This window comes from Dendronephthya gigantea, unplaced genomic scaffold (assembly GCF_004324835.1).
Source record: "Dendronephthya gigantea isolate DGI-Jeju-01 unplaced genomic scaffold, DenGig_1.0 000377F, whole genome shotgun sequence".
Classification (NCBI taxonomy): domain Eukaryota; kingdom Metazoa; phylum Cnidaria; class Anthozoa; order Malacalcyonacea; family Nephtheidae; genus Dendronephthya; species Dendronephthya gigantea.
The window spans coordinates 1-14,360 of NW_021163387.1; the positions used below are offsets into that span (position 1 = coordinate 1).

General features: G+C 40.4%; 2 protein-coding genes across 2 annotated transcripts; both read left to right on the forward strand.

The window, feature by feature from the left end:
- The first annotated feature begins 8,758 nt into the window (after nucleotides 1–8,758).
- LOC114542688 lies at nucleotides 8,759–10,528 on the forward strand. The gene has a single exon (XM_028562180.1). The coding sequence runs from the start codon at nucleotides 8,759–8,761 to the stop codon at nucleotides 10,526–10,528; it is 1,770 nt and encodes a 589-aa protein (XP_028417981.1).
- A 245-nt stretch (nucleotides 10,529–10,773) lies between these two features.
- On the forward strand, nucleotides 10,774–13,011 carry LOC114542679. Its single transcript, XM_028562169.1, has one exon. The coding sequence runs from the start codon at nucleotides 10,774–10,776 to the stop codon at nucleotides 13,009–13,011; it is 2,238 nt and encodes a 745-aa protein (XP_028417970.1).
- Nucleotides 13,012–14,360: the final 1,349 nt, after the last annotated feature.

Below are 14,360 nucleotides of genomic sequence, written 5' to 3' on the forward strand. Positions count from 1 at the left end.
TACTGAGATACTGCAAGTAAGAATTCATTAAAAGTTGATACCATACTCTGAGTGTTTAAGTGCATAATTTTCAAGTGTTTAGGATGTCGATTTAAGATAGAACAGATATCAGAAGTGTTGAGGGTAGTAGAGGAATATTGTTCACCAGCTTCAATTTCTGTATCGTTCAGATCATATGAGGAAAAAGGTAATGCATTAAATGTACACTTGAGGCAAGTCCAATCAACAGGTGCTATAGAAGAGACTACTTTTGGATCTAAGAATCTTGTGCATTTTGCATGTCTTATATCAAAACATTCAGCACAGAGAGTTCGCTTATGGTTCTTGGCAACTGGTTTCTCACACTCGACGCAGCGGGGAGCCTTTTGTTTAGTGTTGTTTTGAGGGCCAGGATTCTCCTCTACATCCCCGCTTCTTAATAATAGATGGAAAGTAGCTATCGAATTATTATAATAGGTAACTCTCGAATGAGACCATTTTCTGTTGCAACGAACTCCCACCATTATAGGGATGTTTTGTCGATAATAGTAATTGTGGATTTGCTTAGGTAGCTCAAGATAATTTGCAATGCAGATATCGCATATCCCTGAAGGATAAAACTTTTTAAATGCCGTTGAACCAAAATCATGAAGTCGATCCAAATACTTTTCTTTAGTTGACTGTATAGCATAAGAGAGAGCAAAACCAAATCTATAATTTCTGGTATACCTAATATCAACTTCCCCAAGCGGCCAAACATAGCACCAAGCAAACACTTTTCGCAAAGGACAGTAATAATTCGCTTCGCTGATCACAGTTCTATCGGCGATATAGTCATTTTGCACATACAACGGCAAATTCACTCTTCTTTCAAGTTCGCCAAAGTTATTTCTGTTTACTTCTTGAATCGCCTGGCAATAACACCATGCCAAGGTGCTTACCTCCAAGCCGAAAATAAAGAGAAACACGAAGAGACTCAACACTCGATTAGTCGCCAATACGCGACAAACCGAAGGAACTTAGTTTTCTGCATATTTTAGTATGCATTAGTTGACCTAGATGTTAAATAATAAAAATTTAAAAGCATTGAAAATTTTCCGTAAGTGGAAAGCAGCCTTAAGTCTTTAAATTTAAAATTTTTAATATGAGTAATTGTTCACGTATATATTTAAATTTCAGTCGAAGCCTATTTCTTCGAAATGAACTTTTTAAGCCCCGTTTACACTGCACTCAATTTATTGGCACGACATGGCTAAAATTAGTACCATTCCTAGTTTTATTACTGTTCAAGCTACCAATAAAAAGGCCGGGCACGGGTACCCGTTATTCGATCGTGCCGTACCGTGCCGATACTGAATTTGCGTGTAGTGTAAACAGGGCTTTAAACATGTTTTTATCACAAGTTTGGGACATGTTAATAATGAAGGGAAAACTCTGTGTTTTATGAGGGAATTGCTGTGTGCAAATAGAAAAACTGATATATGTGCGAAATATAATTTTTTGTGCTTTAAATGAATATAAAATGTTTTTAAGTACCATAAACCTTTCTGTGATTGATTGAAAGCGGAAATATTTCTGAGTGCCGGTATTGTCTAAAACCTAAAGAAACAGTATTTCTAACCTATAGCAAGATACTGTCAAGCACAATATGGTTGGTGGGCCTTGATTTTTGTTCCTTTGTAGTACTCGTCACAAATTGGACAAAAAAAGAAATCGAAGCACAGATGTGACGGGACGGTCCAATTTTTGCACTTTTTGCAGTCGAATTTCTCTTTTGAGCACGGCTGGCGGCAAAAAAGGTAAAATGAAATGTCTAATCCTGGGCATTGACATTTGCCTTTAGTTTCCTCGCACGCAAGACAAATGTCGGCTCTTTTTCCCCCATGGTTCGGGTAACATCCCAAACGACGATAGTAACTCATGATCTTGATTCTATGTTGGTAAACTTCCTGAAGAAAAGTTAAGGATACCTCACCAAAGACTTCCTTGCACAATTTTGTCCTGTGATATTGTTCAATAGTTCCATTTTTTCGAACGAAACACAACAACGAGCGGACGCTATATGAGCAGATGTTGTGAAGGAGAAATCGCAATGCTGGCAGTTCTTCGCCCGAGCCACTTTCACTGATGACATATTGCACGTTTTCAGTTTTAGTATGCTTTTCACTATTAGTTTTCCCTCGATTTTTCAGGGCAAATTTCCCAGGTTTTTTAAATTCTATCTTCAGGGGCGTTGAAGTAAACAAACTCCTTTTCACGTCTTCTCTCCGAACGCTCGATATTTCCTCAGCAGTTGAACATGAAGCAACTGAGGGTATCGGATTATTAGGAGCTGCTTCAGAGTTTTCGCATGGTCGTTCGCTAGGTGTATTGCTGCCAATATTTTCACCAATCAAATAATTTTGCCTGGCTTGCATCAACAAGTCACTCCTGTAGGAATATGGATGAGGGAGGCCGTCATTCATTGCTCTTGTTGTACCTTTATGATAACGACTAAGATGATTATCAAGGCGTTTGAAGTACTTTCCGTAATTTGAACAGCTTGAGATTCTGCAAATACCATCTTTTCCCTAAAAAACACGTTGGCTATTTGGTTTACATCGAAATGCTAGTTAGACAAAAAAAAATTTTCCAATTAATATTTTGTAATGTCCGACGTCGATCGAGCGATGCCAGAATTTTCAATAATCACCTTTGTAATTATACCAATACTGCATATAGCTGAATCCTGCATGAATTGCAATAAGGTAAGGCTATATATCTCACCTTTGCAGGGAAACATGACCGGTTCCTCCTCATCTGTGATTTGAAATATTCAGAATATATATTCAAAGCACCTAAATATTAAGATTATATTCACGCGAAAGGTCATATAAGTTTGCCCCTGTGAGTCGTTCGCATCGGGGTAAATTCAATGGGCCACTACGTAGTGTTGCGAGAGTACACACGCGATAAGCTTAAATATCAAATCAACATACTTGCACTTTAAATTACATGCTCCAAAGGCAAAGCGACATACAAAACCAGAATGTTCAACGCAGAAATTGAGGAGAATGGATCATTTGAAAATTTCACTTACTGTAATTAAAAATTCAATAAGCTTATGACGCCTAGATTGATATAAAAGCAACTTCTCATCGACTAAAAACCACGCTGTCCACGCGAAGAAGCCATACGAGACGAACTGAAACACGATACTGGATTTTATCATATATGGCAACCACACGAAACAGTCAAAATATAACACATTTCAGATGCTTAGATTCAACCTGGAAATTTGACACTCGTATGAATTCTAATATTAGGGTATTTTTTACTAATATGCTACAAGACTATTATAAACTATATCGATCTTGACAAACCTTACCCCAAAAAAGGAAATTTGACACCCGTTTTATGACTTCTAATATTCGGGTAACTTTTACTAATATGGCACAAGACTATTATAAACTATATCGATCTTGACGAACCTTACCCCAACAAATGAAATTTGACACCCGTTTTATGAATTCTAATATTAGGGTAACTTTTACTAATATGCTACAAGAATATTATAAACTATATCGATCTTGACAAACCTTACCCCAAGAAATGAAATTTGACACCCGTTTTATGACTTCTAATATTAGGGTAACTTTTACTAATATGCTACAAGAATATATCTATATCGATCTTGACAAACCTTACCCCAACAAAGGAAATTTGACACCCGTTTTATGACTTCTAATATTAGGGTAACTGTAGCAGCTTTCAGCTTCATTAAGCAAGAACAATAACAGGAACCTTTAGTAATTAGCGGTTAATATGACGCGGTAGCAAGTTCCGATTTGAAGCAAGCAAACTTTGCGTAAATCACTGTTTTCGCTCAGTTGGTTCTGTGCATTCGTCAAGCACAGTCGCACTTAAAATTCGTGTCGTAAAGTACAAAATAAGGTACTCGTTTATAAGCATTTCGTAGTCGCGCCAATAGTGGATATCAGGCGCGGATCCAGCCGAAAATCTGACCGTGTCATATTGGACTAAAAATTTTCCGGTCGGGGTGGGGGGGCGTATGGCGAAGGGGGAACGTTTAAAAGCGAATATTGTAATTTGTAAATCCCTGTACTTTCATAAAACCACAAAACCATTTTCAAAATTTTTGTTAAGGTATTTACGGATATTTCATTCACACTCAACATAACGTGAGATTTGCATACACAAATTATTCACAGCGTAAATGCAAATTTGTATCATATGGCGCTTTCCATTAAGCGGCCAAAAAGGTCAGACCGGTCATATTTTAAATTGAAATAGAGTATTTCGTTAAGAATATAGCGGTGAAACTGCATTTCCTGTGCTAGGCAGATGTAAATAACGATATACTTTTGTCTGTACCGACTACCGAACACAACAGCACCGGTCTGGCCGTTTTTCCGCATAAAGAAGTGCCTATTGTTCGATTTAAAACCTAAAAGTCTTACCTTACAAGGACATTAAGTAAAGATTTTCAGTATTTGTCTCTTGGGAAATAGCAGTTTAAAAATTGTCGTTGCGATTGTATAACGCGAGCGAGCGAGCGAAGCCTTTCTTTAGTAATAATTCCATCATGTTGTAGCCTGAAGAGCGATATTTCCCCTGAAATATGCTCGCTTAGATTTGCTTTTGAGAAATTTCGACGGATTCATGTATTAATACATTCGATTCAGCCTGAATCAGCCAGGATGCAGCGAACAGACCAATTTAACATGTTATTTGTAAACTATATCCGAGTTCGAAGTCGAGAAGTGTCGAACTTTATTGTTTATCATGTTTACTGCGCAATCAAAAAGGCCACCGTGTCGCACCGTGTCGCACCGTGGCTCACGTGGCAAAAGCTTGCCCTGTGATTGGTTTGCTACACTGCACCGTGTCCGAACGTTACTATATTTAGTAACAATTGCGCAATAATCTGCACGCTGACCGTGTCAACTAGTTGCTGTGATCGCAGCTTCGAATGCACGACTAGCTTCCGAACATACTCGGCACAATTCGGCAAGCTTTCGGCGAATTTTATAGTTCAGTGTTAACTGAACAATCATAATATGAAACAAGGAATAATAATTGGGAATTTGTTACCACTTTTAGCAGGAATTGGTAATAATATGACAACGATTACGAAAGATATTACTCAAATTATTTGTTTTAGACATATATTTCCCTAATTCTGGTGTGACTCAAAGAATTAATATGTACTTCTAAATAATGTGTGAATATTAGATTGCAGATGGGAAAATTCTGGATGGGAAAATCTGACCGTGGCTCGAGCCACGTTCGATACGGTCTGGATCCGCGCCTGGATATCGTGGTTTGCGCATCGCCTCGACAAGCGGGACTGTTATGTAAGTTTATTTTTACAATTGTTTTAGTTTGTGTATAGTTTCTTTGTTAGCGTATAGTTTTAGCAATTTGCATGACTAGAGTTGAAGGATCGCCTTGTTTTAGAACGCATGATGTCCATCTCGGTAAATCTTTAGTATAAGTGCATGTAAGCCAAATAGGCTTCTTATTGTAAACGACGCACGCAAAAAAATTCGATTTTATCTGCAAGTATTTTACCTAATCAACTAGAAATTGTATTATCTTAAAGCTAAAACATTTATCTATATATGTAAGTTTAGTTCATTTCAATAGCTTTCCTATAAGCCAAGATATTTATTGCCGATCTTGTACTTTTGAAATTGAATTTTAGAGAAGCGAAAATACGCAAAGCCTTCCAGAAATCTCGCCTAAAAACCTCCAAATGTTTATAGCTTACATTGTGATCAATATTTCCATCTATTTTGCTTGAAATACAGTCGTTTTGGCGATTTGTAGTGATATTTCCAACAAACGTGTTTACAAACGGAAAACCCGAAAATTTGCATATAATTATCACCATATTGGCGAAAATTTGACAAAAAATCGGAAAATTTTCGCTCCAAAAAGGCCGAATATATGACTTCTAGGGACATTTTTACCCCAGGAATCGATTTCCGGGCTTATTTTACCCCTAGGGGGTAGGCAACGTTGAGTTTTTGACACCTCTAAGCTCACGCGACAACCGCATGTGCGTGCGCTGAGCAAGGCGTCTCGCTACAAACAATAACAAATCAGAAAAATCGATATTTTTCGAGTTTTTCTGCCCATCCTGACTCAAAAACTATCAGAAAAGATAACTAAAGCATTTCTAGTTTATATATAACGGTTAAAATACGAAAGGATGAAAAATAACGAAGAAAATAACGAAATTCCAAAGGCGAGTTATATTTCCGGTTGTCATCACCTTGTAATTTGACATGATTTTGACAGCTGCACTGCGGTGCCAGGTTAACAGAAATATTTATTAATTTCCGGATTAAAACAGAAGCGATTGGGTTATAGTATTTTTCTCGAGCTATATTTTGGTGGTATTTATGTGTTTTTTGCTCGCGCATTCGCAGAGCTATTGGAATTTTAAAAAAGTCGGACTGAAACGTCCGAAATTAATCTACACCGGACGGGAATGAGTAAGTGGATTGTTATATTATTTAGTAATGCATGAGTTTAGTTTTTCATACATTTGTTATTTAGTTTACGACAACTATAATTGACAACTCTATTGATCCTCGAGTAAGCTTTGTTACCTGTTCAAGACATTAAATTGTTGCCTGTAAAATATATCCTGCATTTTGTTTCTTCGAACTTTTCAACGCGTCGTGACGTAAGCAAAATCGTCATCGTTTCACATAAAGCTTGCGCTGCGGCCGTTACAGTAAAATAACACCGATTGACGAGTCGTGTTTCGTTAATTCATGATAAATCAAAACCTGAGATGTCCACAGATGAGAACAAGCCCGTTTCGGATCCATATACTCGAGAAAATTTCGAATCATGTGACCAACAACGTGGAGAAGTTGGCACAGAAAATCGTTCAATTGAAAAACAGGAAAACCAACCAACTGCGTCAACGGAAAACCAAAACATTGTTTACCCGGCCACTGGCAATGAAATTGGCAATCGATTGAGGAAACCCACGGAAAAGGGTAGGATTTACCAATTAGAACTTTTGGGCCAAAAACGCCAAAATTGTTACCGCAATTTGGCAAGCAAAATAAAATCGACACATGAGATGCTCGAAGCGGAAAGCGACTTGCGCGTGCTTGCGGAAAATCGAGATATGCTTGATACATTAAAGGATGAATTCAACCATGCGCATATGGAATTGTACGATATGATTGAAAACGAGGAAGATAGATTGGCATCGTATAGTTGGTTTGACATTCGAGACCGAGAATTTACTGTAGGCTTAGATTGACAGAGCGCATACAAACGCTAGAGAGAAACTGCACTCGAGCCAATTCAATCATTTCGGCCAAGTCACGACGTTCCGAAAGCATAACGAGCTCACGTTCTGCGCAGTCTATGCGATTAGAAGCAGCCGCGAAATCAGCAAAACTACGCGTTGAGTTGGACTTTCTCGAAAAGGAAAAGGATTCGCGCCGGCTTCAGTTGCTTAAGGAAGTTGCAATTGCAGAAGCTGAGGAACAAGCCTATAAGCGTATTATAGAGGAGGATCAAATGTCAGAACCTAACGTGTGCCAACGTCCATTAAGCAAAGATATAGATACAAAGCCTGACCAGGCTGACCTAACTCACCTAAATTGTCTTAAAACCAGCAATGTCGTATATACAATCTCCGCATTTGTTTGCACCGGTCGAACAACGTAATGGTTGTAGTAATAACAATCAATTAAAACCCGAACTTCAGAGACCAATTTTAAAAACACCCACGCAGCCTATGACATCTAATCCTGTAACGCCGACGCAAACCTACCCTCCGGTAATGAACACTTTACAGCAATTAGTTGAAGTGCAAACGAAACAAGCTGAGCTAAGTGCCCTTTTAACCAAGCAACACGTAACCAACCGCCTACCAGTTAAGGAACCACCTACCTTTAATGGCAATGTATTTGACTATCCTGCGTTCACTACGGCATTTGACTCTATAATTTGTGATAACGTTTCAGCAGATAAGGATCGTCTTTACTTTCTGAACAAGTACACTACCGGGCAGGCTAATGATGTGGTGAAAGGTTTCTTAGCGGTTAATTCGGATGACGCATATAAAGAGGCTCGAAAATTGCTTGATGAAAGGTTTGGTAATCCCGTGCATGTGGCGGAAGCGTATAAGTCACGATTACGTAATTGGCTCCCTATTAAGGATGGCGATAGCGCTGGAGTACGGACATTTTCGGATTTTTTAATTCGTTGCAAGAAAGCCGTAAAGGCTGTAGGGTCGGCAAACGAGCTCGACTCGAGTCATACGTTAAGCAAAATAAGCGCCAAGCTTCCCTCCTATTCTGGAACAAAGTGGTGTCGCCAGGCCTACGAAAAAAGGTCGAAGTCTGGGTCGGTGACCTTTAGTGATTTTGTTAAGTTTGTTAAAGAAGAATCCGATATCGCTAACGACCCAGTTTTCTCACCGGATGCCTTAAAAAAGGAGAGAAAGTCGAACGAAAAATTAGATAGCAAGCCTAAGGGACGATATGGGATACAAACCAAGGCCGGTAGCTTTGCGTGTGCGACGAACAGCCAGCGAAACGAGCAGAATTCCTCAAATTTCGGATCGCAAAGACGACAAATGTTTTCGAAATGTCCTTCATGCTCTAAAGGACACAGTCTGGAGAAATGCCCCGAATTCAAAAGTAAAACCCTCGACGAGAGGCGAGACTTCGTGCTGAATCAGCGCCTATGCTTTGGATGTTTCAAAAAGGGACACTTGTCATCCGTTTGTCGATCGAGAATGAAGTGTGAAGAGTGTGGTAAACAGCATCCCACGTCGTTACATGGTATCAAACCGAAGAGGCGTTCCACCAGCAAGGAAGAAAAGGAATATCCCGGCCAAGACAAGGCAAATGATGACGACGACGCATCGCTATCAAACGAATCTGCAAATTCAGCCCGTATCTGTGGTTCGTCGAACGTTGCCGAAGACAAGGATATTGTTACGGCCATGTTTGTTCCTGTGGCAGTCAGCCACAAAGATCGTCCGGACGTCGAAGTTAACGTCTACGCCTTACTCGACGACGGAAGTGATTCCACCTTTGTAAAGAACTCGGTGCTGAGAGAGCTTGGTGTGAATGGAACTGAAGTATCGTTAAAGCTAAACACCATGCATGGCAAAACCAGTGTTGCGGTGCAGAGAATCGATGGACTGGTGGTACAAAAGCTAGACAGAACTGAAGAGCCAATATCTCTTCCAAAGGCGTATTCAAGGGAAGCTATTCCATCGAGAAGAGAACAGATACCAACGCCCTCAGTAGCAAACAGATGGTCCCATTTCGAAGTTATAAAGGACGAGATACCGCCTCTGCAAGCAAGTATGGAGATTGGTCTGCTTATTGGCTGTAATTGCCCAAAGGCTTTGAAACCGCAGAAGGTTATTCCCGGTGGTGAAGACGATCCGTACGCAGTGAAAACACGTTTTGGATGGGGTATAATCGGTCCAACAAACACGAAATGGTCGGCCAGCGATGAGTATTCTACATGCCACAGGATCGTAACCCGTGAAGTCGGAAGCGCAAGGCTGGCGGATAAATTTGTCCTGGACACTCGACCCAAAGAAGTTATTAATCCAAAGGATATTAATAGAATGTTTGAGCTCGACTTCTCGGAAAGAGAAAGGGAAGAATCAGCGCTATCAAGGGAAGATAGAAGGTTTCTAGAGATTGTAAAGAACGGAATATGTCATCAAGATGGAAAATACGAGATACCTCTTCCGTTTAAAGACCAGACTGCTAAACTTCCAAACAACAGGTCAATGGCGGTGAATCGATTAAGGCCTCTAAAGAAACGTCTCGAATCCAATGCTGCCTATCGAGAAGACTACCTGAAATTCATGCAGAAGGTCATCGACAGTGGCTATGCCGAGAAGGTTCCAGTGCAGCAAAGAAAGGTCACAGATAAACCCGTATGGTATATACCTCATCATGGCGTTTACCACCCAAAGAAACCCAACAAGATACGTGTGGTGTTCGATTGTTCTGCCCAGTTCCACGGCGAATCCCTAAACAATCATCTCTTGCAAGGTCCAGACTTGACAAACAACTTGACGGGCGTCCTATGCAGATTTCGTAGTGAGCCAGTCGCTGTTATGTGCGACATCGAGGCGATGTTTTATCAAGTCAAGGTACCGGAGGCATGTCGAGATTTCCTTCGCTCTTTGTGGTGGGAAAACGGAGACACATCGAAAGAACCCGAGGAATACCGAATGACAGTTCATCTTTTCGGAGCAGCTTCGTCCCCAGGCTGTTCAAATTTCGCCCTTAGGTCAGCAGCTGATGATAACGAAGAGACTGTCGGCGAAGAGGCAGCCAAATTTCTTCGACGCAATTTCTATGTTGACGACGGATTAAAATCAGTATCGACCGTGAACGCCGCAGTTCAACTGATTCGTGATGTAAAGGAAATGTGCAAACGGGGTGGGTTCAACCTCCACAAATTTACTTCAAATAGCAAAGAAGTCCTTGAACAGATCCAGCAGGTGATCGAGCAGAAGAAGTCAAAAATCTAAATTTCGAGCAAGAAACTCAGTTGATGGAGCGAGCGCTTGGAGTTCTTTGGTCCATCGAAACGGACGTGTTCAAGTTCACCATTGCTCTTAAAGAGCGTCCCTGCACAAGACGTGGCATTCTTTCGACAGTGAGTTCCGTATTCGATCCTCTTGGATTCGTCGCACCAGTACTTCTAGAGGGAAAATCGATCTTACAAGAACTCTGTCGTATTAAACTTGGCTGGGACGACCCAGTACCGGAAGACATGCGCATAAGATGGTGCAAGTGGAAATCCGAGCTAAAGGAGTTAGAGTTGTTCTCAATTCCACGTTGCTACAAGCCAAAGGACTTCGGTCCCATCGCGAAATCCGAGCTTCATCATTTCTCTGATGCTAGTTTTAAGGGATATAGTCAGTGCAGTTACCTTCGCCTGGTTGACGTTGATGGCAAAGTCCATTGCTCCTTCGTTCTTGGAAAGTCGAGAGTTACGCCATTGAAAGTGGTAACAGTGCCAAGGTTGGAGCTCACCGCCGCAGTTGTTTCAGTGAAAGTGAGCGAGCAATTGCATCGAGAGTTGGATATGACGATCGAGAAAGAATTCTTCTGGACTGACAGTCAAGTAGTTCTGGGATACATCGGCAATTCGGTTCGACGATTCCACGTATTTGTGGCCAATCGAGTACAGCGAATACAAGAAAGCTCATCGTTCGAGCAATGGGCGTATGTCGACACGAAACACAACCCAGCAGACGAAGGTTCTCGGGGTTTACGACCAAGCCAATTATCCAACTCTAAATGGATTATCGGACCAGACTTCCTGTGGAAAGACCAAGCTGCCTGGTCAAATGTGACGAAAGCAAGTGGAGACAGTCTGACACTCGCAGAAGATGACCCCGAAGTGAAAAAGGTTGTTTCCTTCGCCATAGTTGCTGAAGTGCCGTTTCCTACGTTACTAGAGCGAGTCTCGTACTTCTCAGATTGGCATCGAGCGAGAAAGGCGTTTGCGTTGTGTCTTCGATATGTAAACATCCTTAAAACCAAAGTTAAGGGTGAAGAATATAAGCGCCATAAAAGAACGAAGAACATACGTAAGAGAGCTATGATTCCCGTTTCTGTTGAAGAGTTACGCCAAGCCGGAGTAATAATTATTAAAGCCGCTCAACGCCATGTTGATATGAGCGTTTCGAACTCCGGTCCTTTAGCTAACCTGGATCCATATAAGGATTCGGAGGACGTTATTAGAGTTGGCGGTCGTCTTCAGTTGTCAAATCTGGCCGGACAGTGCGTACACCCTGTAGTACTACCGAAAAACAATCATGTTACGGATTTGATTGCCAGATATTTTCATCATAAAGTTCATCATCAAGGAAAAGGTATAACCCTGAGTGAAATTAGAGAAAATGGATACTGGATTCTCGGTGCGTCCTCGGTTGTCTCTCGAGCCATAAGTAAATGCGTGACCTGTCGCAAACTACGTGGAAGTGTTCAAGAGCAGCGTATGGCCATATTGCCACCCGATCGTTTAGAACCTGCGCCGCCCTTTACAAATTGTGCTGTCGACTACTTTGGGCCTTTCATTATCAAGGAATGTCGTAAGGAACTTAAAAGGTATGGAGTTCTGTTCACATGTATGGCATCGAGAGCTGTACATATCGAGGTCGCAGTAAGCCTTGACACAGATTCCTTCATTAATGCACTCCGCAGATTTCTAAGTAGAAGAGGTCCCATTCGGCAGTTACGAAGTGATCAAGGTACAAACTTTGTAGGAGCTAAGAGACAATTAAGAGAAGCATTGCAAGAACTGGATCATGATAAGATAAGACAGCAGTTGCAGCACGTCAACTGTGATTGGTTCGAATTCAATATGAACGTTCCTTCGGCTAGTCATATGGGTGGCGTATGGGAGCGGCAAATTCGTACTGTTAGAAATGTATTGTCAGCGATTCTCGAAAGGAATGCTGCCCAATTAAATCATGAAGCGCTCGTGACTTTCATATGTGAGGCAGAAGCCATTGTAAACAGCCGTCCCCTCACAGTGGAGTACATTAACGACCCTAAGTCTCCAAACCCATTAACGCCTAACCATCTGCTAACCATGAAAACTAAAGTATTGCTACCCCCACCTGGTGTTTTCCAATCGGCGGACATGTATTGCAAGCAGAGGTGGAGACGAGTTCAGCATCTAGCAAATGAGTTCTGGATTCGGTGGAAGAAGGAGTATCTACTGGCCTTGCAAGAACGACAAAGATGGAAAAAATCGCGCCGAGATTCGAAAGTAGGAGATATCGTGTTGATTAAAGATGATGGCGAAACCAGCCGCAACCATTGGCATCTGGCTAGGATTGTGGAAGTCTACGAAAGTGCTGATGGTCATGTTCGTTCCGTGAAATTAATAGTTGCTGATGGCACAATCGACAACAAAGGAAAATCTACTAAACAATCAAGATATCTGGAACGCCCTATCCAGAAGCTGGTGTTGGTACAAGAAGCAGAAGTCGTATGAAGTCGATTCCCCGTCGAGGAACCTTGTATCCTTTCTTCTATATAAACATTTAGTAGTATTTAGATTAATAGTTATTTTGAATATAATAATAAAGAAGTGAAATGTAATAATTTCAGGGGAGCCATGTAGCAGCTTTCAGCTTCATTAAGCAAGAACAATAACAGGAACCTTTAGTAATTAGCGGTTAATATGACGCGGTAGCAAGTTCCGATTTGAAGCAAGCAAACTTTGCGTAAATCACTGTTTTCGCTCAGTTGGTTCTGTGCATTCGTCAAGCACAGTCGCACTTAAAATTCGTGTCGTAAAGTACAAAATAAGGTACTCGTTTATAAGCATTTCGTAGTCGCGCCAATAGTGGATATCGTGGTTTGCGCATCGCCTCGACAAGCGGGACTGTTATGTAAGTTTATTTTTACAATTGTTTTAGTTTGTGTATAGTTTCTTTGTTAGCGTATAGTTTTAGCAATTTGCATGACTAGAGTTGAAGGATCGCCTTGTTTTAGAACGCATGATGTCCATCTCGGTAAATCTTTAGTATAAGTGCATGTAAGCCAAATAGGCTTCTTATTAAGTAAGTGGATTGTTATATTATTTAGTAATGCATGAGTTTAGTTTTTCATACATTTGTTATTTAGTTTACGACAACTATAATCGACAACTCTATTGATCCTCGAGTAAGCTTTGTTACCTGTTCAAGACATTAAATTGTTGCCTGTAAAATATATCCTGCATTTTGTTTCTTCGAACTTTTCAACGCGTCGTGACGTAAGCAAAATCGTCATCGTTTCACATAAAGCTTGCGCTGCGGCCGTTACAGTAACTTTTACTAATATGCTACAAGAATATTATAAACTATATCGATCTTGACAAACCTTACCCCAAGAAATGAAATTTGACACCTGTTTTATGAATTCTAATATTAGGGTAACTTTTACTAATATGCTACAAGAATATTATAAACTATATCGATCTTGACAAACCTTACCCCAACAAAGGAAATTTGACACCCGTTTTATGAATTCTAATATTAGGGTAACTTTTACTCATGTGCTACAAGAATATTATAAACTATATCGATCTTGACAAACCTTACCCCAAGAAATGAAATTTGACACCTGTTTTATGAATTCTAATATTAGGGTAACTTTTACTAATATGCTACAAGAATATTATAAACTATATCGATCTTGACAAACCTTACCCCAAGAAATGAAATTTGACACCCGTTTTATGACTTCTAATATTGGGGTAACTTTTACTAATATGCTACAAGAATATTATAAACTATATCGATCTTGACAAACCTTACCCCAAGAAATGAAATTTGACACCCGTTTTATGACTTCTAA